The sequence below is a fragment of the Garra rufa genome, chromosome 8 (genome assembly GCF_049309525.1).
Source record: "Garra rufa chromosome 8, GarRuf1.0, whole genome shotgun sequence".
Classification (NCBI taxonomy): domain Eukaryota; kingdom Metazoa; phylum Chordata; class Actinopteri; order Cypriniformes; family Cyprinidae; genus Garra; species Garra rufa.
The window spans coordinates 13,199,967-13,225,909 of NC_133368.1; the positions used below are offsets into that span (position 1 = coordinate 13,199,967).

Consider the following 25,943-nt stretch of genomic DNA (forward strand, 5'->3'; position numbering starts at 1 on the left):
TCTACCCATCCGTTGGTCGCGCATATACGCCATGTTTGTAGTTTTTTTTTACACTTTTTATGCGTATTTGTAGTTCTAATCAAATCCTCGTTCAACACGCAATGTGTTGTGGGCAATATAATAGCCGTTAGAGTGCGCATTAATCCGTACTTCGAATTCTAAAGGTAAATTGTAGTAGACCTTCCGGAAATCTTTAGAATACTATTTAGGACATACCAATTCTATTTTCGAATACTATTTAGGACGGATATTTTGTGGGACCTGATTGGGCTGCAGCAGGAGACTCCGCCCACTACCGTCTGAGCCTGCTGCCGTGGCGCTGCTGCCGTGTGACTGCTGTGACGTATGGTTCTGCTGTTCTGCAATCAGTCATTATTGGTACCAACAAGTAGCCTACCTGAATCAATGGGAGTGGCAATTTCATCAAGACGGCGCATGATGGCAGTATAGCTATTAGTTTTTTGTTCACTGAGCGTTGTCAGTTCGGTTCAATGGGTTGGAGAAGATGGGCGTTTTTCTGGGATAAGGTGATTATCACAGTGGGACTCCAGTCACCACTCCCCGTGTTCATGGAGCAGTAGTCTCAGTCAGTCTCTCTGCGTCCCCACACTGCTCACGGGACACACACACTTAGACAAAAGCGCTGGGAAGGGGACTCGCGAATCACCTCTTCCAGTTTATCTAAAGCGGGATATTTGCCTTCAAGAGTGGATTAAAAGGGACATTTTATTCAGGAACTGAGGCAAGTTGTGTTTTCATTCATTTTAAAAGTTGCTTTTTCTTTTCGGATGGTTTGCCAGCAATTGGTGAGCTTCGCTGCACATATCCATTAATTTACTTAGTGAAATTAGTCGAAAGAGACGTTGAGTATAATTATTTTCATTTTTATCTGAATGGGACCTTCTGAACAGTTTTTTTTATCTATGCACAAAGGATGTGTAGGTCTAAAGTCTAACAAACAAGCAAACAAACAGCAGATTGTGCGCGGCTGAAATCAACTCTCACTCGCAAATGCACAAGAAAACTTTTCTTAAGTGTGTACACCGGCTAAATAAGCTTAAGTAAAAGCAGCATATCTGAAGAGGCTAATGAAGTAAGAAAAGGACATTAGTCTCGATTAAGAAAACGTTTCATGTTTGGTTAAATTGCCAAGCAACATGAGCACAAACCGAAGACTTTAATGATAAGAAGTATAAAGAGCGCAAGAGTGTTTGCATGGTGAAGTTGACAACACACACATGGAGCGGTGAGCGTCTTAATGGTCTTAGTTAAGTGTTAGAGACAAAGAAGCTTGAAGCCTGCTGAGTTTGACCTGGATCTAAGAAAACCCAGTGTCTTTACGCCACTTCTTTGCTCATTGTCCCACTCAGCGGTGTGTTAAAGCAAACATCGCTCTTTGTATATTTTTCGTGTGATGTTGGGCTAAAGTTTTGTTCAACTCCTAAACCTATTAAACTTGGACACGTAACTCGTCCCTCTCAGTTTGGGCGACAGACAGTGATACATGATACCTCAAATCACTGCTAGGAAAGGTGTCCTGTTACTTTTCTAAGTGATCAGATTTTATTGTTAATTTTTCCTAGTGATAAAATCAAAGCGGCTTCCATTAAACGAATCACTAAGCAAACACTTTAGAAGATGAATGGCAATACTCCACAGCAATAACAGTGTTGGGGAAGGTTACTTTTAAAAGTAATGCATTACAATATTGCGTTATGCCAAAAAGTAACTAATTGCGTTACTTAGTTACATTTTATGGGAAATGCATTGTTACTTTTGCATTTACGTTACTGTTTACTTTTACTGTAAAGGCCCTTTTACATCAAAAGTGATATTAATGTGCCTCTGTACCTCACTGTAACTCTTGTAAATTTAATGTAATGCATTACTTTGTTAGTTTCTTGAAAAAAGCAATCTACATAACTTGTTACTTGTAATGCATTACCCCCAACACTGTTGGCAACTGTGCAGGATAGTAACATGCTAAAATGACACTGAACACCTTACAAACTACATAGCAATGTTCTGAATACTCAGAACTTCCTTTAGCGTTGTGGCAGTGAGAAACAGAATGTCACTTGTTTTCTTTATTTTCTCCTCTTGTTAAACATTGAAGCTATGTTTCCGAAATGTTGAACTTTTACACTTAAAATGCATAATTGTTGTTGCCTTTCATCTGACATGATTTGTACTAGAACGCTAAAAGCTTGATTTTATCAGTTTGATTGATTAATAAGTAGCTTAGAATGTGGAAACTTCCTTATTGGAGTAATTGCTAGAGCTATTTTAAGGATTGATGGGATGGGCGATCAAATGAAGGGAGTCTTTTATTTTTCTTCAAGAACAGCACACAGAATTTAAAAAACATATTTGTTAGTGTTAAATTAAATTGTCTCCTGTCATGTTAGAGCCTCATATTGCTGCCTGTGGAACGTACACTCTCAGTGAACTGAGTTAATGGTCTATGGAAACCACTCCTGGCCAACAGTCAGTGCCAAAAAACTGCTCATATTGGGTTTGGTGTAATGTATTTAATCAGCGTAACTGGAAACCGTGGGCTTTATGTGCTGGTTGACTGTAGTATTCCATAACTTTCTGTGTAATTCCCTTAACGTTGAGTAGTGAATGTTCCTAAGATGCAGCAGGTATTTCTCTTAATCAGATTTATCTGTTGTCATAAAACAAGGAGTTCACATTAAGTCTTTCTTTTCTCAAGCAGTGAACTTTGCAGAAAAAATGACAAGTACTGTATGTAATGCACCTTGCTCACCTCACTTGGAGCTTATGTATTAGTCCACCCACTGAACGCCTACAAGTGCAGCACTCTTCTCTGGAAAGGTGCTTTGCAAACCACAATCAACAGATGTGAGAGACTGAAGAGAACTGTTGACTTTTCGAGGGAGTTGGGTCTCAGGCTTTATACAGTAGAGTCACTCTCTAAAGCAATGCCTCTTCTTTCTCTTTTTTTTTTTTTATCAAGGACTCTGTGTAGGGATGGTGAACATTTAGTTGTTGAGAACTCTTCACAGATGAGCACAAAGAACTCCAACACAAGGTCCTTGTGCCCACTACAACTTGCCACAGTGTAAATAAAATAACAACATTGCACAATTCCCAAATCAAATCACTATTACGAGTTTTTGTCCCTGCACTTTTGAAATTTTACAGTCAAATTTAAATATATATGCTATTGTAGGATTGTAAATAAAGAGATTCTGTCATTAGTTACTCACCCTCATGTCATTCCAAACCCGTAAGACCTTTGTTCTAGGGATGTGCACGAGTACTCGATTAATCGATTACTCGAACCGATCACCCATGATCGAGCATGAAAATGACGATCGATTGGCTCCAAAAATGCATTAAAAAAAATATTAAACTACTTTCATTCTTTCTGATTGGTTATGCTGGTATTTGGGCGGTAGTCTGATATTTGATTGGTTATGGCTGTGAGAAGTTGCGGTCTAGAGACAAGACCGGAGCACAGAGCGAAAATGGCTTCTAAAGCACCCAGCGATGTCTGGCAACACTTTGAAAAATTTGACGCAGCGCCACACTCGTCTACAACTCCACAACGAGTTCGATGCGTTACCATCTTGCACATAAACACAAAAAAGCAGATGATTCCGATGCCACTACCAGCAGTCAGATGAGCATAAGAGATTTCACCATCAGACAGAAATGTGACAAAGGCAGGGCAGAGAAGGTGACGCAGCTAATAGCAGAAAGGACAGCAGAAGACTTGTTGCCTATTAGTTTTGTTGAAGGTGAGGGTTTTAAACGTTTAATGAATTAAGTTGAGCCCACTATACTGTCCTATCGCGCAAAACGGTCACTGCAAGGATTGATGCTCTGTACCCGGGGTCGTTCATGCGGACCGTGAAAGCTTTTGACATAATTAAATAAATAAAAAAATGCCGAACGCTAATTTCTAATAACAAAATTTATATCAAGCACACCAGGGTCAGCGTTTGGGTGCAATCTTCCGTGCAGTGATGAGAGCAGAGCTTGGCGCATTGCATACAGACAGATGTAGCTTTCAGTGAGTGAAAATGGAAAACGCATTATGTTGGGGTTACGTCGCAAAATATTGTAAATATATCTTTTTATACTGCATTTTTATACATATTTATGTTTTAAACTATGAAGGTGAGCCAATGGATATTACACAAGCAAAACAAAAACTGCATAATATGTTAAAGTGAAAGTAAAAACAGCGCTTTCAGCACCTGACGTGCATATTCTCTCAGAGACAATGACACACGAATATACTTCATATGCTGATAATAATTTACTTCCCTAATATTTCTCTTGTGCACCGAACATAGTAGGAAAAAAAAATTAAATAGACGTATTTTGTGTAGGCTTAAGGGTTGTTTAAAATAAAGCTCTTAATTTTCATTGATGACTGAAGTAGTGTTGGGCGATATGCTCAATTTTCATATCGCCCTATCGTCAGCCTGAGAGATCGCCGATACACGATACTATCGTGCTAATTTAATTAATTATCTATGTACTAAATTCCTTATTCGTTTTGTAAAGGTAGACTTTCTTTTGGCAAATGATTAAGTTGTGCGTGTACAGAGCGCTATCTGCCGGAGTTGTTCAAGTTACTTTCGGTTTCCTTCTCTGCTATCGCCAGTGAGTGAGTTGTAAATGTCCGTGCATGAATGTAAATGAATGAATCTTTCTTTACCCGTCATATTGCGAGTATGTTACCGCTGTATGTCTGACCGTTATCATCAGGTGATGTTGTAGTTCAGTTCATATTGAATGCGGAGAAGTGATGCGCGTGTAATTCACGTGCGTATGTTTAGCGCCATCTGATCGCATCGTAATTCTAATTAACGCCTAAAGACGTTACTCAGGTGAATGTTTATGTTTACTATATACAGACCGATTATGATACATCGTAATTAATTCAGCCTGAACCAGGTTTTACTACCTCTGTTATCCTAATGACTGCAATGCTAATATAATATAACACTCCCTTTAGAATCTACCACTGTACTGTATGATGAAAATCTCCCATTTACACTGCACGAGGTGCGTTAAGGCGCTGTGGCCTCTCTATGCGTGTGTTTATACCGCGGCAAGTTTCTGAAGCATCCTATCCTGCATTGCTAAAGTTAAGTTCTTTGTTGACGGATAATAATAATAATAATCGTCTAACTATCGTCAAAGGCATCATCAACAGGCGATATCTCTGACTATCGTCGATACACGATACTATCGTCTATCGGCACAACCCTAGACTGAAGTATTGTTAGGGGTTGAGAAAGTCTTAACTATGATTTCAGGTTGTCTTAAATGTGGGGACTAAAAGACAAGAATTGCAATGAATTATTTCATATTTATTTATAAGGCTATCCATTGAATAAATATGAGTGCTGCACGTTTCAAAGTCAGCTGCGGTGCTGCTTTGTGTATCATTCTGATAGCGCCTCCTGCTGGAAGAGAATGATCTGTCATTTTAAATCAGCTTGTACATCTACTGTTGTCAAAAAGACCAATGTAAACAAATCAATCAATGTTTTAAGCAGCAAACATGTAGAGTTGTAAATGTGAGCTGATGGATCGACAAGATAATATAATACAAATTTAAACAATTAAGGCAGTAAAATATGTTAATTAGATGTAGAAAAAGCACTTGAGCTTCACCTCATGCTGTTATTTCTTGTACATGTTTACTGTAGACTGTGATGCAAACGCCCCGCCCCTTGCTTAAACTCCACCCCCAATTAATCGAGTACTCGTTTCTCAAACCTGTGGATTACTCGAAATGAAATATGATCGGAAATGCCCATCCCTACTTTGTTCATCTTCAGAACACAAATTAAGATGAAATCCAAGAGCTTTCTGACCCTGCATAGACAGCAATGTCGCTGTTGCATTCAAGGTCCAGAAAGGTAGTAAGGACATTGTTAAAATAGTCCATGTGACATCAGTGGTTTAACCGTAATTTTACAAAGCTACGAGAATACTTTTTGTGTGCCAAGAAAACAAAAATAATGACTTTATTCAAAAATTTAATTGAATTGCTAACGTAGACTTGTGGTACAATATTTTCTTGTGAAAGCTCTCGGATTTCATCAAAAATGTCCTAATTTGTGTTCTGAAGATGAACAAAGGTCTTACAAGTTTGGAAAGACATGAGGGCGAGTAATTAATTGACAATTTTAATTTTTGGTTGAACTATCCTTTTAATGAATAGATAATCTCTTTTTCCAGTCGATTATATATTCCCTTGTAAAAGAACTTAAGTACAAATCTTGTACTTTTTGTAATGTCTTGTACACAATTTTCAGATACTCATTGCTTTGAATCTTACGTTGTGACTCATGTCAAAGTTGAGTGGTTCATTTCATAGCTTATAACTCTTTATTAAAGAGGGTTTTTTTTTTTTTTAATTGTCATTGAAGAAAATGTTGTTGTTGGTGAAAAGAATGAAGCATGTCCAAATTTGTAGTTTTCATAAAACAGTAGGCAAAAAGTACTATTATTTCCACTGAGTGTTTAAAGTGCGGTTCCAGTGGACAATTTACTCTCCCATGAAGCCATGGGTGAATGGCAGTGAAGCGATGCAAATAATGCTGTAGGTCACATGAGAATGACAACCTACTACACAAAATTGGGTTAAGGTTATCTGAGGGCAATGGTTCTCACCTCTGTTTCTGGAGAGTCAATGCTCTGCACATTTTGTGTGCGAGTTTTCTCCTAAACATACAAAATGTGCAAAGCAATAGGACCTGGAGTTGTGAACCACTGTCTTACTGGATGGTGAAGAGTGGTACCCTTCAAATCTGGCCCACAAGGTGTCATTGGCATTTTAAAATTTTATTGTCATTGGCCTTTTAAAAGTTCAACCATAACACAGTAATATCAATAAGTGTCCAGCAGCTTCTCGTGAATCAGATGTGAGCATAAAGCCCACAGTATACATTGTTTTCGTACGCATTTGTATGCGTACTGTCGAACACGTTGCATTTGCTGTTGTGTGCAAATGTGGGCAGTTGACACATACGCTTTAGAAAGCTTCATCCATGTCCAGTGCCTGCTCTATTTTCCCCCATAATTATGACCGATAACAAATATTTTTGAACTCTTTTAAACCAAAGCTGGGCTGTCTTGTACTATCTCGCTCTCAAGTGCTTGTCAGTGTGTGAATCTACTTGTTGTTGTTGCAGTCTCTGCTATTTTGTTGTTCTTGTTGTTGTTCTGTCTCTTTAGTTTCATTTTCTACTGTGAAAGAACGGCATGAGACAGTGTTGCCACCTTGTGGAACAACTGATTACTGCAAAACAAATTCAATGCACATTAGGTATGAGGCGATAAATCGATTCGTAGATCGATTCTGAGATCTTCGGAATGCATTGAGGATCCATTCTGAGCCTAGATTTTAACAGCAGATGGCGCTATAATCTAGTTTTTATCCACACACTCAAACGCTCACAAAGAAGAGTGGTAAAGAGCACTTATGCGTTCAGCTGAGTCATGTAATTTCACCTATGCTCAGAATGCTTTTATATGCAAGATTAATGTAAACACAACCCACTGTGAACACCCTTGTAATTCGCTTCAACCTTTTCGAATTGTATGAATGATTATTAATGATTTTAGGTTCAAGTGCGTGTAAGGATTTGGAAACAAGCAGAGCACGGCTGTTTGTAAAGCGACTTGAGGTGGCTCCATTGTCCCAGATTAACCTCATATGAGAATATTGGGAGATGTTTGTCTTTGTATGCAGAAGAGTGTTGAATAGCCATCATACTGAGCATCTCGACAAGTTTTTGAAAGCTCTTTATCTTCATAGGCTTATTTTGGATATGAGTGCGCTTTTGTGGTGGCTTAGCAGAAATTCATAATACAGTATTTTAGTTGCTGAAGAGAGAGACTTGGAGTAATGAACTAGCAATGAGCCTGTCACACAAATTTTAGTTTTATTACTATTATTATTACTTTTTTAAATGATAAAGATCCCAGAGACGTGATGCGTTCAGGGATGCGTTTTAGTCTGCCAAGATTGGCTCCCGTGGGATTGTGGAAAGTCAATCCGAAGGTTTACCCTGGAAATGGTGCAGACTCGTATAGCAGTGTTTCAGGTCACTGAGCATGCTTGCAAGTACTCACAAATAGCCACAATGGCTTTGCCCCATTGCTTCATTTGGAGCCCGTATCTGCACTCGATTAAACCTTATTATGCTGTTAACTTGTTCTACTGGCATCACTAACTGGTTTTGGTTCTGCAATTGCAGATTTTTTTTTAGCTTGAGTTTGGGCATGGGTTGATTTGAAACTGAGCTGAGTCGTTCTTATTTAAATATGTGTTATAAAACATAAATGGAGGGTCTGTTTTATCTGAGTTGTTTTAGTTTATGTCTGTCTGGGGGTTGCAGGAGGAAGGTTGAAAAGAGGGACTTTCTGCTCTACCTTATCCGTGAGTGGAAAATCACACATGGCTGACATCCAGGAATTTTAAATTATATATTATTGGCATTGCACTTAGAAATGTAGGGCAGATGCGGAGTTCTGGGTGTGGGCCAGTTTTTAAAGGTGACAGCCGGTCAGTCCTGAGTAATACTAATGCTGATGCTGCACATTATGGCTTCATTTTTAGGGCAGTCGTGTAACTAAAAATACTGCATGGCTTAATCTGATGGATTTGTGCAGAGTTGTGGGGAGCGCTGTCTGGTGTATCTGAAATCTGGCTTCAACAATGATGCCTTTATTCGCTAATGCACATCAACTGCATCCAATTATAAACAGGAAAGCATGTCAGTCCTGATGCACTGTACTGTATATGGAAACATTGCATGGCCTGTTTATTTTAAAGCACCAATTCCTTTGCAATAGTGAAAATAGGAAGTAGTTTGTAGGAGGGTGGGGTGGTATTGTTAAAAATTAGTATTTATCACAATATTTTTCATCTTCTTGGTGATACTACTCAATACATATCTTAATTTTTTGTATTTGCTCAAAAAGGACGAAGAACTATCATGCAACTGAGACAACTGGGACAACTGAGAGACTCATATGCAACTATTACAGAAGGTTCAAACACTCACTAATGCTTCAGAAGGAAAATTATGCATTAAGAGATAGGGGTGAAAACTTTTAAACAGAATGAAGAAGTGTACATTTTTCTTATATTGCCTAAATATATATATATTTTTTTCCATTACTACTGCCCTTCAGACACTACAGAAGATAGTTACATGTTTCCCAGAAGCTAAAATAAGTTACATTTACCCTGATTTTCAATACAAAAAGCTGTTCAGGACAAACAAAGGACTCATGAACAAAGAATCAAGGGGATGTCTTTTTTTTTCATAAATTTAACTATTATTTTCTCTTGTGGACTATATGTAAACACATTTTATGTAAAATCTCTTTTTCAGGCCAGTACTGACCTCAACTGTATTAAAACAGCTAGTTTAGTCTGATTCACAGAAATGAATTAAATTTGCCAACATTAACAGTGTTTTGGATCGTGAGACAAATGTAAAAATAGACAAGTTAAAAAATCGAATATATGCTTATATTAGCATGATATAGAAATATAATTCCAAATGTTGTTATATTAGTAATTTTTCTAAGCGTTAGATTTACAATGATCATCAAAAAACTTTTTTTGGGGTTCCTTCCTGAATCCAGTCTGTTTTACAGGTGTGAATTGTTGATTTAACAATTATGCATATTCAGATTTATTATAAACTTGTTCCAATATCTGTTTTAACCAACATCTTGCTTTTTGGATTGAATACCATGCTTTATCTCAAACTATTAAAATAGCTTTTAAACACTTTTTCAAAATGCGGTGATGCAATTACCCTTCCTGACAAATTCCTTGTCAGGAAGGGTAATCCTTCCTCTCTTGATCTGTAGATTGATACTAAAGGATTTAATATATGTGACCCTGAACCACAAAACCAGTCTTAAGTCGCTGGGGTATATTTGTAGCAATAGCCAAAAATACATTGCATGGGTCAAAATTTTAGATTTTTCTTTTATGCCAAAAATCATTAAGAAATTAAGTAAAGTTCATGTTCCATGAAGATTTTTTGTAAAATTCCTACTGTAAACATATCAAAATGTAATTTTTGATTAGTAATATGCATTGTTAAGAACCTAATTTGGACAACTTTAAAGGTGATTTTCTCAGTCTTTTTGGTTTTTTTGCATCCTCAGATTTCTGATTTCAAATAGATGTATCTCGGCCAAATATTGTCCTATCCTAACAAACCATACATCAATAGAAAGCTTATTTATTGAGCTTTCATATGATGTATAAATCTCAGTTTTGTCAAATTTAACCTTATGACTGGTTTTGTGGTCCAGGGTCACATATGGTCTATGTGCTCCAGTCCAGTGGTGTTTCAGATAGTTGAGTCAGTGGGGGAATCTGGGCTAGTAGGCTACCAGTGCACATTCATGCATTTACAGTTGCTGAGGATCGCACTGAGCTTTTGGAAATTTTAATAGAACACCTGTTTCCAAGTTTCCGCTATTGCTGTGACTCACATTCTGGGTTTTTTTCTCCCTACTGTAGTTTCTCCTGCTAGAAAATGTGTTATTGAAATAAATGTTATGTTCAGAGACATACAACCCCATCACTGGCAGATTTAATACCGCATATTTGGTGGTGCCTGTTTATTACCTGGTTTCCTCCTGGCCTGTATTCTGGTCTTCCTGTATAAAGTCCACGATATAAACTGTCCGTTTGTGCCATCTGGCAAATGTGCATCATATAACATCTAGATCTCCCCTAACAACAGTTCAACAAACATCACCATGCTTTTTTAGAAACCAAACATGTTCAAATAAATTAAGCTTTTTGCTTGTTTTCATGACAAAAGTCTGTATATGTGTGAAGCCAAATCTTTATCTGAATTAAAGAAAACAAAACCCTGATCACAATCACTGGTTTTCTGTGAGGAGAATGTTTATTGGCTAATAATTTGCCCTTCCAGAGCAGCTGGTATTCAGTTAACTAGTGGACATTGCCAGGAGTTGCTATGCAGCGGGAGAGCGAGGCCTGGAATTATACTCTTTACACTGGAACTGCTGGATGCATCCAGGCTTTCTTCATGTCTTGTCTGACCTTTAGTCTGTGGTCTTGTCCTCTGTCCTTTTTCACAGGTAGCTGATCATATCCCCGGCTGCCAGGTTACAGCTGTTGCCAAGACACAAATTGAGCTAGACGTAGAGATAAGTGGTTTTCCCCCACTGTTACTCGAAAGCAAAGATAATGCAAAACAGAGAAAGGAGATTTATAAAGAACTTCATTGTTCTGTTCTAAGTCGTTGACTGGGATCAATGCGATTTATTATCAGGCAGGATCATAGAAGTAAATGCATCATAGGTGAAACTAAATGTTAAATGAATGTGGCTCTTTGATAATGTTATGAAAGTGTTTAGAGTGCAGAAATTAACCATAAATATGGTTGCCAAGTATTATCTGTAGTATAAGCGGTACCTCTGTGATCTAACAAGATATTTAGATTTCTTATGTAATACTAATAATGGAATGTAAACTCACAATTCTGAGAAAGTCACATTTTTAAAGTAATTTAAAAACATTTTTATTTCTCAGAATTGCAAGATATAAACTCAATTCTGAGAACCATATCAGTCTTTTTCCCCTTCAAAGGTGGACTTTATATCTCACAATTGCAAGTTTATATCTCGAAATTCTGAGGAAAAAAAGAATTGCAAGATATAAAGTTTTTTTTTTCTCAGAAACAGATTTTTTTAGTTCTCAGATGTAAACTCACAATTGCAAAATAAAAGTCACAATGTCGAAATACAAACTCTCAATTCTGAGAAAAAAAATCAGAATTGTGAGCTATAAACTCGCTATTGCGATTGTCGATACAAACTCACATTTGCAAAAAAAAGTCAGAATTGTCAATTTATGTCTTGAAATTCTGACTTTATAACTGCCAATTGTGAGTTTATCACATTTCTGAGAAAAAAATGAATTATGAGGTTTTATCTTGCAATTTTGACACTTTCTTGAAATTAAGAGTTTATATCAGGCAATTCTGAGAAAACAAAACAAAAAAAACCCTCAGAATTGTGAATGTCCATTTCGCAATTTTGACTTCATAACTTGCAATTGCGAGTTTATATCACAATTCTGAGAAAAAAAAAAGTCAGAATTGAGAGTTTTTATCGAGAAATTCTGACAGTTTTTTTGCAATTTGGCAATTCTAAAGAAAAGTCAGAATTCCATGAAGTCAGAATTATGAGATATAAATTTGCAATTGCAAGAAAAAACTTGTGAAATGCAAATGCACAAAGGATGAAAAAGTCAAAATCGTTATTTTTTTTCTTGCAATTCTAACTTGTTCTCGCAGTTGAAAGTTTATATCAAGCAATTCTGAAAAAGTCAGAAATGTTAGTTTATATTTAGCAATTCTGACTTTATTAACTTGCAATTGCTAGTTTGTCTTAATTTTGAGGGGAAAAAAAGCCAGAATTGTGAGATAAAGTTGCAAAAGTTTTTTTTTTTTTTTGTTATTCAGTGGTGCAAACGGGCCTCCATAGATGGTAGATTATGTTTTTTTTTTTGTAGATTGTTTTTTTTTTTTTTTTTAGTTTTGTTAGATTCTAAATATTTAATTTATACCAGTTTTTGGACTCTTTATTTATTACTTAAATTACCTCATTAAAATACTGCCAATAAATAAATGAACAGATGAATAAATACTTAAGACCCAATTAAATAACAAGTACAGTTATCATATCTGTAGGTCTAGTATCTACTTCTAGAGAGTGCATTTAATTGGACAAAACTTTGTATATAAAGGTTATCAATATTTATGAATATGCTAGTGGATAAAAGTCGGATTTTGTTTTAGTGGGCTCTTTAATTTCTGACATCAGGGCTGCAAAGTCTGAAAGTTGATGACTAACCCTGCCCTCTAAACTGCAGGTGAGATAAAGATTAGGCTTATCAAATTGCACAGCAGCAATCTGAGGTACTTCGTAGAGGACTTGAGGCAGACACACATCCTGGCAACCTTATCAGTCCAAGATCTGCCATTGGCTTTCACCTTTTAATCCTTCATTTACATTCAACTTTTTTTTAGTCATGGCTTGTGACACATGTTTATGCTATCAACAAACCACAGCCTGGTATATTGTCTGCCCTTCATTTAGGACTTGTTTCACTGCCCATGTTTGTATTTTGACTACAACTGGCAATGCCGGCCGCTTTGTTTCTTTACACTGTGTGAGCTGGGAGTGAAAACATAGGCTGTTGTTGGAGGCGCTTTATGCTGAGCTCTACACTTTGCCATTGCCCGTTTGTTTGAACAGTGCATGAGGGTTTAGGCTGGTATGAAGGCCCTGAATGCAACTGGCACCTGGATTAGTGACCAGAGAAGGGAGAAATTGCAGCCTCTAGCAGTTTAAGTGTTTAGCTGTTAACTGTAAAATCACAATTCAGTGATGAGTTTTCTTAAAGTAAACATTTGTGTTGAGTTATTTCTGCCGTCTGCTTTGTTTAGTGAGAAAGTAGCTACATTTTGATGACTCCACTCCATAAACATCTTGGGAGTATCTATGGGTCATCAGCTGGGACAAGGGTCATTCATTACATAATTCCTAATGGAATATCTTGTCCATAGTGTTCTGAACAGAACTGAACATGCCGGTCCAGTCAAGTGCTGCTTTGCAAATACTTCAGAATTTATTTGCATTATTTTCTCTTTGAAGTGCAAGACGCTGATAATGAGGTTTCATATGAACAGATGTCAACATTAGTGCATGGTAGATGGAAGGGAGTCCAAAAATGTGGAGAAAGTCTTTAAAAACTAAATCTAAACTAAAATTAGATGTTGATGAAATTAAATAAGGTAATGTGTTTTTTTTTGTTTGTTTGTTTTAGTTTTGGTTAACAAAAATAACCCTGGTCCACAAGAAATATCAAAAATCGAAGAGTTGTATTCAAGCTATTATCTCTAATAAATTGCACATGCTAACCCAATTGACTTAGATACATGTCTAAGTCAAAGCTTACAGAACTGTTGACCTAATATATGATTGTCTTGCTTTCTTTGTAGGGGGTGTCGTCCAAAATGGAGGTGAAGACATCACTTCTCGACAATATGATAGGGGTGGGAGACATGGTCCTCCTTGAGCCCCTGTCAGAAGAAAGCTTCATTGAGAATCTAAAGAAGCGATTCGATCACAACGAGATCTATGTAAGTAATGCTTAACCTAATGCTGAGAACATCATGCAATGATTGCTGTTTCCTTTTCTTGGTCGTCTTCTCATTTTAGGCTTTCACTACTCCAGACAGTCACATCACATCAAGAGTGTCTAAGTTTAGTCTGAGTGTGTTTTCACTTTACAGTTAAATGGGAGTGAGAGGAACAAAGTGTAAATCATAGTCCTCTCATTGTTCTGTCCCCGCTCTCATGTCTTTCCCATTCATTTGAGCTCGGTTTTGAAAGCAGTCGCATACCAAACACCAAACCAGCCTATGACATGGCTCCATTTGATGTGTAAATAGTTGTTTAATGAATCAGAAAATGCAAAAGTGAATAGATATCAAGGAGAATAGAAGATTTGCTACTTTTCTTAGGGTACAAATAAGTACTGTAGCTATGTTGTGCTATTAAAACATATTTCTCTTTGTCTGACACAGCAAAATTGGCTTAATTCAATTGGCTATCTGTTGTTCGACCAAGGGTGAATGTTAGATGTTCCGATACCCATTTTCCCTTTGCGATACCGATTCCGATACCTGGGCTCAGGGTATTGGCCGATACCGAATACTGATTCGATAGCTGGGAGTGTATCTGAATATACAGCTGTAGATACTACTAGCCCTGTATGAATTGATAGGAATATTTTATTGTGTGCTTCAGACTTATTCCTTAATAAAACATGAACAAATACAGTATTTTTATTATCTGACATACATTTGACAGTATTTTTATAGTTAGCATTACTCCCTCTGGTTTTCCGTAGTACATCAGCGCTGTTTATAACAGAGAATTCTGGGCAGCATTTGAAAGATTCTCACTAGATCTCGCAGCAACGTTATTCATTGTGTGGCGAATTCAAACACTTCTCACTGGATCTTGCAGCAGTAAACAGTGTCGCAAAATCAACTTTGGCTCCCGAATAAAGTTGTTCTGGGCTCGTGCAAGTTTGTTTGCATTGTGGTCCGAGCTGATAAACAGTCAGCAGTGCACAACTCAAACTTGGCGTGGTTTAGTTTAGCTTTTGTTTGCCGTTTGATGTTTCTCATATGCAACAGAAATGGCAGCGCTTATGAGTTGAACAACGTGGTGGTCGCGCCAGTGCGACCGCTCGGAAAAATTTGTCACAGTGTCAGAAAAAATGGTCGCATACTGGAGCCCTGTAATATTAGTGTCACATGCGCTTCAGTACGAGTTTAAAGTGTAAAGTGTAATGAGCTACTTTTGATGAATTCATCCAAACTTTGACAAATTATGTGACAATCTGCGTTAAACTGTAAATTCCGTTTTTATGACTGGATTTTGCGATTCCATCCACGTTTTCAGGGCCCTACATATGAGACATATCGCCGTTTTGCTGGCTGGTCCAGTCTGAAATGCTGCCAAATAGTGGACATACTGCTAGCACGTTTGTATTTCTTCTTCGTGTTTGCTTTTTGAGCAGCGAAGAAGAATTGACTTCCAATTTGCAGCGTAAGCAAAGCTAGCGGGCATAACTAGGTCTTGTTTGAGAAAATGGTATCGGACCAGTATGTGGGTTCAAGTACTCGCCGATACAGATGCTAGATTTTTTTTGTGGTATCGGTGGCATTTCCGATACTAGTATCAGAATCGGAACAAACTCTGGTGAATGTTCTGAAAACAGTCAGGTATTGCAAAACGATTTAGTGATGCTAGCGCTGCAGAAATGACTTAAGGTGTGGTCATGTTTACAGCTGTTCAGTGAATTCATGCAAGGTCATCCACACAGTCTAGAATTTCGAGTGAAGGTGAAAGCTTTTATCACACAGATTTAACAAGTTGGTGATGACTAACAGAAAGCTGCTTGAAAGAGGCTTCTGTGTGATTTGTGCTTCATACAGCGCTACACTATTGACAAAATAACTGACTTTTTTTGCTAGTTAAAATTTTGCTAATGTGACCACACCTTTTGTACCTAAAAATAGGCATCATTTTCATTGAACAGTTTTCTTTTTCCTGCTAAAATTGAAAGAAAGCTCTAGCATGTTCAGATTTACATTTGCATTCAGTATCAGGAAATATCAAGGTTTAATGACCCAGTCAAATGGCTGATTTATGATTTTGTGTGGCACCATTAAAATGGACCCTTAAAAATGGATACAGATCTGTAATTTGACCAGTAATAAAAGACTAAAATCAATGTAGTTGGTCACAAACAGGTTGTAAGTGCGTTTAGTCTGTATTTAAGAGTGTACGTACCCGTATGTCCAGTAGCTGCAAGTTTGCAATACAACCTCTAGCCCTGTATTTAATGCGAATCCCCAAATTGCACAGAGCTGTGCTGACTAAAGCAAAATTATGTAGACCACAATATATTTATAAGTTCTTTGCACTTGTGCAAACTGGTCACTAATTTTTCTTGTTAGTACGTTATAGTCACACCAACCATAAATTAAAAGTCAGTCATAATTTACTCACTCGCATGTTTTCTGCCAAAAGCAGTTTTTTTTTTTTTTTTTACAGTGATAGTTCACCAAGCTCTTAAAAGAACAAAGCAGCATTATAGGCATCAAGTAAAATACAACCAAACTAACTTGGTATATGGAAGAGAACTGAGTGAAGATTTATTAAACCTCTCCTTTTGTGTTCAACACAACAAAATAAGTTTGAAATATAATGAATACTGCTGAACTCTCCCTTTATACTTGCATTATAAAAGCGGTTAATGGAGAATATTCTAGGAACATCTCCACCCTCAGTATCGTCTGTTTAAATGCCAGGAAAATTACATCACAGTCCATCATATCTCTTACATTGTCCAACTTTACAATGAATATCACAGAATTATCTGCTTATCTAATCAATGTCCTGTCAAAAAGAGTTTTAATGGGTTTCATTTTCAGATATGGCAGGCAATAAGAGCTATAGAATTATGAAACAAATGTCCTTGTGTTTATCGCTATCTTTAAACTTTGCTCAGTATTACTGGCTGCAAGAAAGAACAAATGCGTTTATATGTGTATATGCACGTTTAGTAGTAAGGAACAGATGTGATTGTGTAGCTCACACTTTTAGTGATACTCTTTATTGATCCACAGTTGCTCGTTCTTCCAAAACGTATGTCCGCCAGGTCTCATTTAGATACATTTAAGTGCCAATTGAATTATTTACACAGGCCTAGTCCTGCTCTAATGCACCCATAGTCATCACATCTCTAGTGCCCCAGATGTCACCATTGTGAACAGCATTTCCAACTGGGAATGGGAGGATTCTCCAATATTCCTAATGCAATGGAAAAAATACCAGTATATGTTTGTGTGTAAGAAGAATTAAGACATTGGTTCATAAATGTGTCCAAACCCCAAAAGTCATCAGCATTTTCACTTCATCTGTCCAGTTACATTTGTTTTCTACATTCAAGGGATTCATTATGCCTCCTCTGAAAACTTGACAATAGAGTATTGCCTGTGTTGTCATGGGAGAGGCCTGATCCTCTGACTGGAAGCCTTATGCAACACTCATTATAATGAAAGGTAGAAGACGGCTGCAAGAATTAGTCATTGTTCTAAGGTCCCAGAGACATTGAGATATATTTGCTTTTAACGTCATCAACTGAAAATTGGAGGCAGAGAGACAATAAGAAAGATGTGAAAGCAAAAAAAAAACTGGAATAAATTAGTTAGGATGTTTGTTTGAATAGTATGAAATGGACTACTTTAGATGCAGTTGCCCTCGCTGGCCACCTTTGACCACCCTGTGTTGTTGATGCTTCCTGGGATTCCGAACATTTTTGTTTGTGTTCTCTTGTTCGGTTGCTTGCGGGCCCCCCGCCTGTCTGAACAATACCCAGGAATTCCCATCTGGATCATGCAGACGGAGGCATATTGTAGCTCTACTCCCCTACACTGCTGCCGCCACAGTTCCTACAACAGAATGAGGCAGAGAATGTGCTTGATGTCTGTTCCTCACAGCAGGGGATCGTGAACTAGATTTGACAAGAATTAATGTCCTTTAAGGATATCACAATACCAGTACAAGTGAAATTTCACAATTACCACAATTTCCATGACAGGAACGCACCAATATTTTCATTATGATTGGCTTGATGCAACAAGTCTGTGGTAACAACACTTGGGTACCAAAATTAGTTTGTATGCTTGGTATTACCAATACTGTAGACTCTTAAAAATAAAGGTTCTTCACGATGCCATAGAAGAACATTTTTGTCTAAATGATTCCATAAAGAACCTTTAACATCAGGTACTTTGTGCAAATAAAGTTCTTCAGATTATAAAAAGTTAAGCAAGAAATAGTTCTTTAAAGAAACTTTGACTGAATGGTTCTTTGTGAAACCAAAAATGGTTCTTCTATGGCATTGCTTGAAGAACCTTTTGAAGCACCTTTATTTTTAAGAGTGTAGACCAGTTGTTCCCAACCCTGGTCCTGGAGCACCACCAACACTGCCTGTTTTTGATGTCTCTCTTATCTGACACACACATTTGTGGCCCTGGACCACAAAACCAGTCATAAGGGTCAATTAATGTATGGTTTGTTAGGATAGAACAATATTGGGCTGAGATGCAACTATTTGAAAATCTGGAATCTGAGGGTGCAAAAAAAAAAAATCAAAATATTGAGAAAATCGCCTTTAAAGTTGTCCAAATGAAGTTCTTAGTAATGCATATTACTAATTAAAAGTGACGTTTTTATATATTTACGGTTGGAAATTTACAAAGTATCTTCATGGAACATGATCTTTACTTAATATCCTAATGGATTTTGGCATAAAAGAAAAAAAAGATTTTGGCTATTGTTACAAATATATATCAATAGTACTTAAGACTGGTTTTGTGGCCCAGGTTTGAATTTGAGTTCTTGGAGTCTTTACTAATGTGTTGAATCAGGTGTGTTTTATTATGGAGACATCTCAAATGTGCAGTGTTTGGTTTCTCCAGGACCAGGATTGGGAACCAGTTCTGTAGATTAAATATGTAACTGGTTATGTTGTCTCTTGTCATCTTGTCATGTGTTTTCCCAAAACTACTCTCATGTTTGATTATTCTTGTCTGTTGATCGATGCTTCTTTCGCTTTCCTCCAGACATACATTGGCAGTGTGGTGATCTCCATGAACCCCTACAAATCCCTGCCCATCTACACAGCAGAAAAGGTGGAGGAGTATCGCAACAGGAACTTCTACGAGCTCAGTCCACACATGTGAGTTTAAAAAGCTTGTTTGAAAGCACTATACAACAGAGTCAATGTCTAGTTTATTCCTAGGCTTCCTGGTTGGCAGAGCACAGACATGCATGTGCAGGGTTGGAAAAGCAATGTAGCTTTTTTAATCAATAATAATGTGAAGGTCCTCCAGTGGTGCCATGTTTGCAGAAGTGATTTTGCAGAGTAGCTGTGCATATGCACAGTGCGCTCTATTCACTCGACCCCTGAGATGTCCAGCCCTTTCGGGGGAGGGGCGGCTCACTGTCCTGTCCTGCTCCAGCTAATGACCATCTGTCTCTCTAGAGGGCTGCCAGCCGCCTGACCAGACTGCCAAATCAAAACAAAGCAGTCTGCTTTGTTTGATCGGCAGAAGCACACTTACTCTCTGAAAAACACCATGGCCTGATGTAACTCTCAAAACCCAGCTTTAAAAAGAGCCATTGAGAATTGGATGGCTGTTCCAATACGTTACTTATTCTACACACTCTCCCCAGTTCAAATAAACAGCTGTGTACAGCTGTATTTTTTTTTTCTCCCCACATTTTTTTTTTCTTCTTTTTGATGTTTTTCGTCTGTGGGTTCATAGTTTGTTCTCCTCATGTTTCTAAATTGATCTCTGCTTTGCTTCTGGGCCTGTCCTGTTCATTTGATCTGCGTAAGTGAATATTTGTTCTGGTATGTGAGTTCTCCTTCAGTCTTGGACCCTTCCATATTCATATGTTTTAGTCTAAGCGCTGCTACAGTGATGTCAGGGTCGATGCTCCTCTGATCTGAAGCCAGGCTCTGAGCTCATTCCAGGGCAGCTGCTTTTCCTGTCATGCCTGAGAAGCAGACCTCTTAGATGGCTCTGGGTTTACTGGCCTCCCGGGCTTGTACATTTCGGCATCCTGGGACAGTGGGCCGTAACCGGTCCTGTTAACAGCACAAACCATTGAATAGTATTTATGATCATCACTTCATCACCTCAGTAAACACAGCAGTCAGGCAGGGGAAGTAGCAAACTGGCCCAGATAAGTTTTAGTCAAGTCTGTGCTTGTTTTATCATTTTACGAAATATTGGAAGAGCCTAGTCTCAAATAACCAGACTTGTGGTATAAAGGTAATACTTATAGATATCTATATGTTAGCATTTCCATTGATCTCAGTTGCAGTTGCTCATTTGGTGCTGGACCCTCTGAATGCACAATGCAGTTGGATGACCTGGGAAACTGAAGGTTGCCCTTTGCATCAATGGTGGGAGTGCATCTAGCCAGGAGATTGTGTCCACAGCACTTTCAATGTACTTACTGTCAGAATTTGCCTTACTGGTTACTTTCATTCATTAATTCAGTGAGAAACCTACAGGCAAGTATTCGTGGAAGTTAGAGCTAAACTTTGAAAGACATTGGCCCTCCAGGAGCAGGACTAGACACCTTTGCATAGTGTATGTTTAGACCTAGGACTTATTCTTATCTTTAAGAGGCTCAAATTAAGGTCTCTTTTAATTAGGTCCTCCTCAAAGACTGTGATGTTCTTCTTCAAGTGAGGACTTTGTAAAAGACTCCATAATTTGATCTTAATCTCCAAGTCAGGCCATCTGCTTGGGCTTTTGTGGTAGATCTTTTGTAAAATGAGACTATGACAGGATCTGGAAGTTCTCCTTCCGTAGTCATCTTGTCCTATCCATGGTGAGGTCACGCGACCCTTATCGATTTTAACAGATGCTTGTGAACTTTGGGGTTTATAATGCGAGTTTTGAGTGTGCTTGCTGTACAATGAGACCGCATGTGATTCGATTGTTCTTCTCATCCACTGGGTTAAGTCAATTCTTCATATAAGCCTGCACAAACAAGCCAATTGCACTAAAAGCTTAAAGTAATCACTGGTTATCAAAGGGGAATTATCTTTTTCAAGGGCAAGTGCAAAATTGGCAGCTTGAAGGGTCATTCTGGCAGCTGAGGAACCCAATGAAATGAAGAAGAAATGAAAGAAATGCAAGATGAAGACATCCCTTGAAGCAGATCCAATAGTCCACATTGGAGTCTAAAAGAACATGTTTAAAACCAATTGCTTAGGCACCAAAGATCTGATATTTAAAGTGAAGTGCATACTTTCTCCTCCACTAGTGTCACCAAGCCTGAAGAAGACAAGTCCATTCCAAATTCAATTGGTTGGGTCAATGTCATGTCCGCTTACACAGAGTATAAATCTGTTTTATTCCATTCTGTTTTTAAAAAGTTGAATGGCGTTAGCATGGATGCTTCTGCTAACTACTTGTCCATGTTTTTGACTTCCCCTGCATTAAGACTAAATCATTATTGCTGTTTTTGACTCCTGGAATACTACAATGTGTTTTTGGTTTCCATTAAAGTCTAGAGTGTGCAGATGTGCCTAAGGCATTGAGAGCTCATATGCCCACCTGCTTTTAACAGGCCTGTGTCCAGTTGCAATAAACCTCTTAAGTTAAACAGTCAATTGTAAAGGTGTTATAACTGAGTTTTCTTAACATTAGGGGTTTGTCAGAACTGGCAGCTGAGCTTCAGAGGTGGTCAAAGCCATGGAGACAATAAAGTGGCTAAGACCACCATGATCACTAATCACGCAAATGGTGGTGTTTAAAGATGCTCACTGGAGGTGACAAACATCTGCTGGTTTCCTTTGTGTCCTAAAAAGAGCTATGTGCCCTCACAAGAGGTCTAATTATCAGCACAATCTGACAGCTCAGTGAGAAGAAAGGAGCAGGACTTGTAGCAGAATGGCAATATATTAGTTTGTGAAATCCAACTTTTTAAAACTTTAATTAATTCACTTCAGAGTTGGGTTGGGTTAGTTTACCCAAAAATGAAAATTCTGTCATTTAATTGCTCACCCTCATGTTGTCCCAAGCCCGTAAGACTTTTGTTCATCTTTGGAATACAAATTAGGATATTTTTGATAAAAATCTGACAGCTTTCTGACCCTGTATAGACAGCAATGCAACTGTGATCGAAAAATCATCTGCATCAAAACAGATACGGGTATCTGGAAATAAATAGTGTATGTCATCGGAAGGCTGAAATTGTATTAGACAGGATGTTTGGAAACGCTCTGCACTGGATCTTCTCTGGCCACTGGAATGTGAGCTTGAACTTTGGTGTTGAGGTTGTTTTAGTTAATGACCCAGAATGAGTGTAAAACGCCTCGTTTTGGCAGCCGCACGTGGTTCAACAGCCCTGGTGTCACCTCTCCCTTCCAAACAGACTGAGTTTCACACTGCTTAGCTGCCTTTGGCTTTGTGGTCATTTGTGTGTGGTAAGAGTGCTTCAGTGGAGTCAGACTGTGAATGAGGTTGTCTGTGTTCGTCTGTTGTCTTTTGTTTTGTTTTGTTTTGTTTTTGAGGGTTAACTGTCCCTTTAATAGTCTCTATGACATCTCGTCTGAGGTTCATGCAAGAGTGTGATCCCATGTGTTCAACACATTGTACTTTTTAGCTTTACTAACCCGAGCTGTAGGCCTGTAAGTGTTCTCAGGAACTCACACCATATGATTTACAGTGAGGCCAAGAAGAGCAAGAGAATTTTCTTTTTATACATTCGTGTATGCAAATTTGGAACCTATGCATATCCTGCGCTGTTGGATTCCATACAGGAAATCTTAAAGATAACACATTATTGTGATTTCCTAAACCCAAATGTCATTCCAAAACAGTGTTTTGAAGAACCTTCACATAGCACTTTTCCATATTTTCCATATTTTCCAGACAGTTCATTGTAATAATGAGAAACAGAACAATTAAAGCATTTTAAACTTAGTCTGTGTGATTCTTATGCTGTATTCCGAGCATTCTGATGTCAATAGCATCAAACCTGATGTTTTTATTTATATATATTTTTTTAATCTAAAGATCATCAATGAGTAAGAATTTAAAAAAGAAAAGAAAAGTGAATCACACACAGCTATTGTATGACTTCACACTTGGAATATAATGCATAAAACTATTACTATAGTTTATAGGTTTATTCTAATGTTTGACAGCATTATTATTCATGACCCGTTGGCATAAGACAAAGAGCTCTATGAAGATGAATTGAATTTCTCTTTGTGTTAAAAGCAAAACATGGATTTGGAATGACATATAGGTCAGTAAGCAATGGCAAAATTTTAATTTACGGATGAACTATTTCTTTAATGAGCAGACATTTAGAAATGGAAAGTCCAGGACCTGATGATTCATTACCTGAGCTTTAACCACAGCACCAAACACTGTCCTAATTAAATGGATGAGCTTTGCCAAACGCTTTAGAAAAGCATTGTCTGTCCAGACATCTTTGAAACACTCTCATTCCCCATATGTAATGACTAGACGGCCCCCTTCTTTCCTCTAGGGTCTTCTGTGTCCTGTGGGCCTGCTCGCACCTGCCACTCGATACTGCTCATCCCAAAGAGGCAGCAGTGAGAGTTTGCAGCTGTGTTCTGGGCTGTTAGCACTAATTATGTTTGATTAGAGAGGAACACAATGAGTAGCCGTTACAGTGATATTCATGTGCTCCGTTCTAAGCAGTATTTAGGGCATTGAGTAGCATCAAATATGCCTAATATTTGTGTATTTTGATGATGTATGAAGGCATTTATCTTAGCAGCATGCTAACAACAAACTTTATTATAAATAATTGTGTGATCAGTGCCAAGCGCTTTGCGTGAGAAGCACTGTTTGAATAATACACAGAGTTGTTACCTACGTAGTGTGTTCCAAATCACTTACATATGAGTTAAATCTGCACCTGTGGAAGACATTTTAAAACATTTAAATCCATTTCACATTTTCCGCCTCAATCTTAAAGGGATAGTTCACCCAAAAATGAAAATTTGATGTTTATCTGCTTACCCCCAGGGCATCCAAGATGTAGGTGATGTTCCAGTGAATCAGAGGTAAATGATACAAGTACTGTTCAGTTTCTTGCACAGTTTATGTCTTAAAGGAACACTCCACTTTTTTGGAAATAGGCTCATTCTCCAACTCCCCCCGAGAATGAAAGTTGAGTTTTACCATTTTGAAATCCATTCAGCCGTTCTCCTGTTCTGGCGATATCACTTTTAGCATAGCTTAGCATAGATCATTAAATCCTATTAAACAAATAGCAACGCATTCAAAAATAACCAATGATTTTCGCTATTTGTCCTATTTAAAACTTGACTCTTCTGCAGTTATATTGTGTACTAATACCGGCAGAAAATGTAAAGATGCGATTTTCTAGGCTGATAAGATTAGGAACTACGCTCCCATTCCGGCGTAAGGAAGTTTGCTACCGTAATATTGACGCAGCAGATGCAGTAATGCACACAGCGCCTAAAATTAGTTCCCAGCTAGGTAACTTCCAAAGAGGAACACTTCCTGTGCATGCAGTTGGTCACGTTGTGCTGCGATGTGCTGTGTGATATTACTGCGCCTGCTTTGGCCATGTTACGGCAGCAAACTTCCTTGACTATTATGCCGGAATGGGAGTGTAGTTCCTAATCTTATCGGCCTAGAAAATCGCATCTTTACATTTTCCGCCGGTCTTAGTACACAATATAACTGCAGAAGAGTTTTAAATAGGACAAATACCGAAACTCGTTGGTCATTTTTGAACGTGATGCTACTGGTCTAATAGGATTCAATGATCTATGCTAAGATATGCTAAAAGTGATATCGCCAGAACAGGAGAACGGCTGAATGGATTTCAAAACAGTGTTGTTTTTGACAACCATCTTAGATTTAGTCTTAGTCTTAGTCTTTTGGACTAAAATGGTTATTAGTTTTAGTCAAATTTTAGTCACTTCTATATGTGATAGTTTTAGTCCAATTTTAGTCGACGAAAAGTCAAAAAGGTTTTAGTCTAGTTTTAGTCAAAAAAAGGGGGAAAAGTAGCCTGGCGAGCCAGACTTACATCAAGATGTTTAGTCTGGAAACTCTCCATAGACGCGGCTTACTCCGAGGGGCGGGATAAACGGTTGTCTCTCAAAATCCCTATGCACGCAATAGGATAGCGCTTCAACCAATCAGAGCAACGAAGAAGGTGACGTAGTTGGTATAATTGGTATATTAAGCTTTTTCCGTATCCAGTCGGCAAAACTCCAAACACATCTTCCTTTTTTTAAAATGACTTAAGTGCCGTTCTTTGCTCGTTTCTTAAAGAAAAACTTAACTCCAAGTCCTCCAGAGTCGCGGCCAAAGCCGATTCGAAAGACCGCTGTTCGACAGCTGCAGCCGCCATTCTTTGTTTTTCAAGTGGCAGCCGTCGCAACTCTGTCGTCATATGTTAAGCCCGCCCCGCCTACTCTATACGCGTTGTGATTGGCCTGACCCAATTTGGGTTTTTGCAGCTAGAAGGTCTATTGAGAGTGTCTAGACCCACCTGGCTGCAAAATAATTTTTGCTGCCGCTAGGGTGCGTCTAGATTTCTAGGCTAGGGGAAAAGTAGTCTTTTAACAAATTAATGTAGGTCATTAAGTATTTTGCTGTTGGGTAGTGTCACTTAAGTTCTGAAAATAGCAGATCTATAGTTCAACACAATGTGAGCTTCCTGATCGACTATTTTCACCAATAATT

General features: G+C 38.1%; 1 protein-coding gene across 5 annotated transcripts in view; it reads left to right on the forward strand.

Annotated features, from left to right (window-relative positions):
• The first annotated feature begins 573 nt into the window (after positions 1 to 573).
• myo1b (myosin IB) overlaps positions 574 to 25,943 on the forward strand; it is an 88,984-nt gene continuing 63,614 nt past the window's right edge. For all 5 annotated transcript variants that reach the window (XM_073845190.1, XM_073845191.1, XM_073845192.1 and 2 more), the window contains exons 1-3: positions 574 to 742; positions 14,070 to 14,210; positions 19,278 to 19,393. In XM_073845190.1, the coding sequence (XP_073701291.1) occupies positions 14,085 to 14,210; positions 19,278 to 19,393 (242 nt within the window). In that variant the 5' untranslated portion in view covers positions 574 to 742; positions 14,070 to 14,084. The remainder of the gene's footprint in view (positions 743 to 14,069; positions 14,211 to 19,277; positions 19,394 to 25,943) is intronic.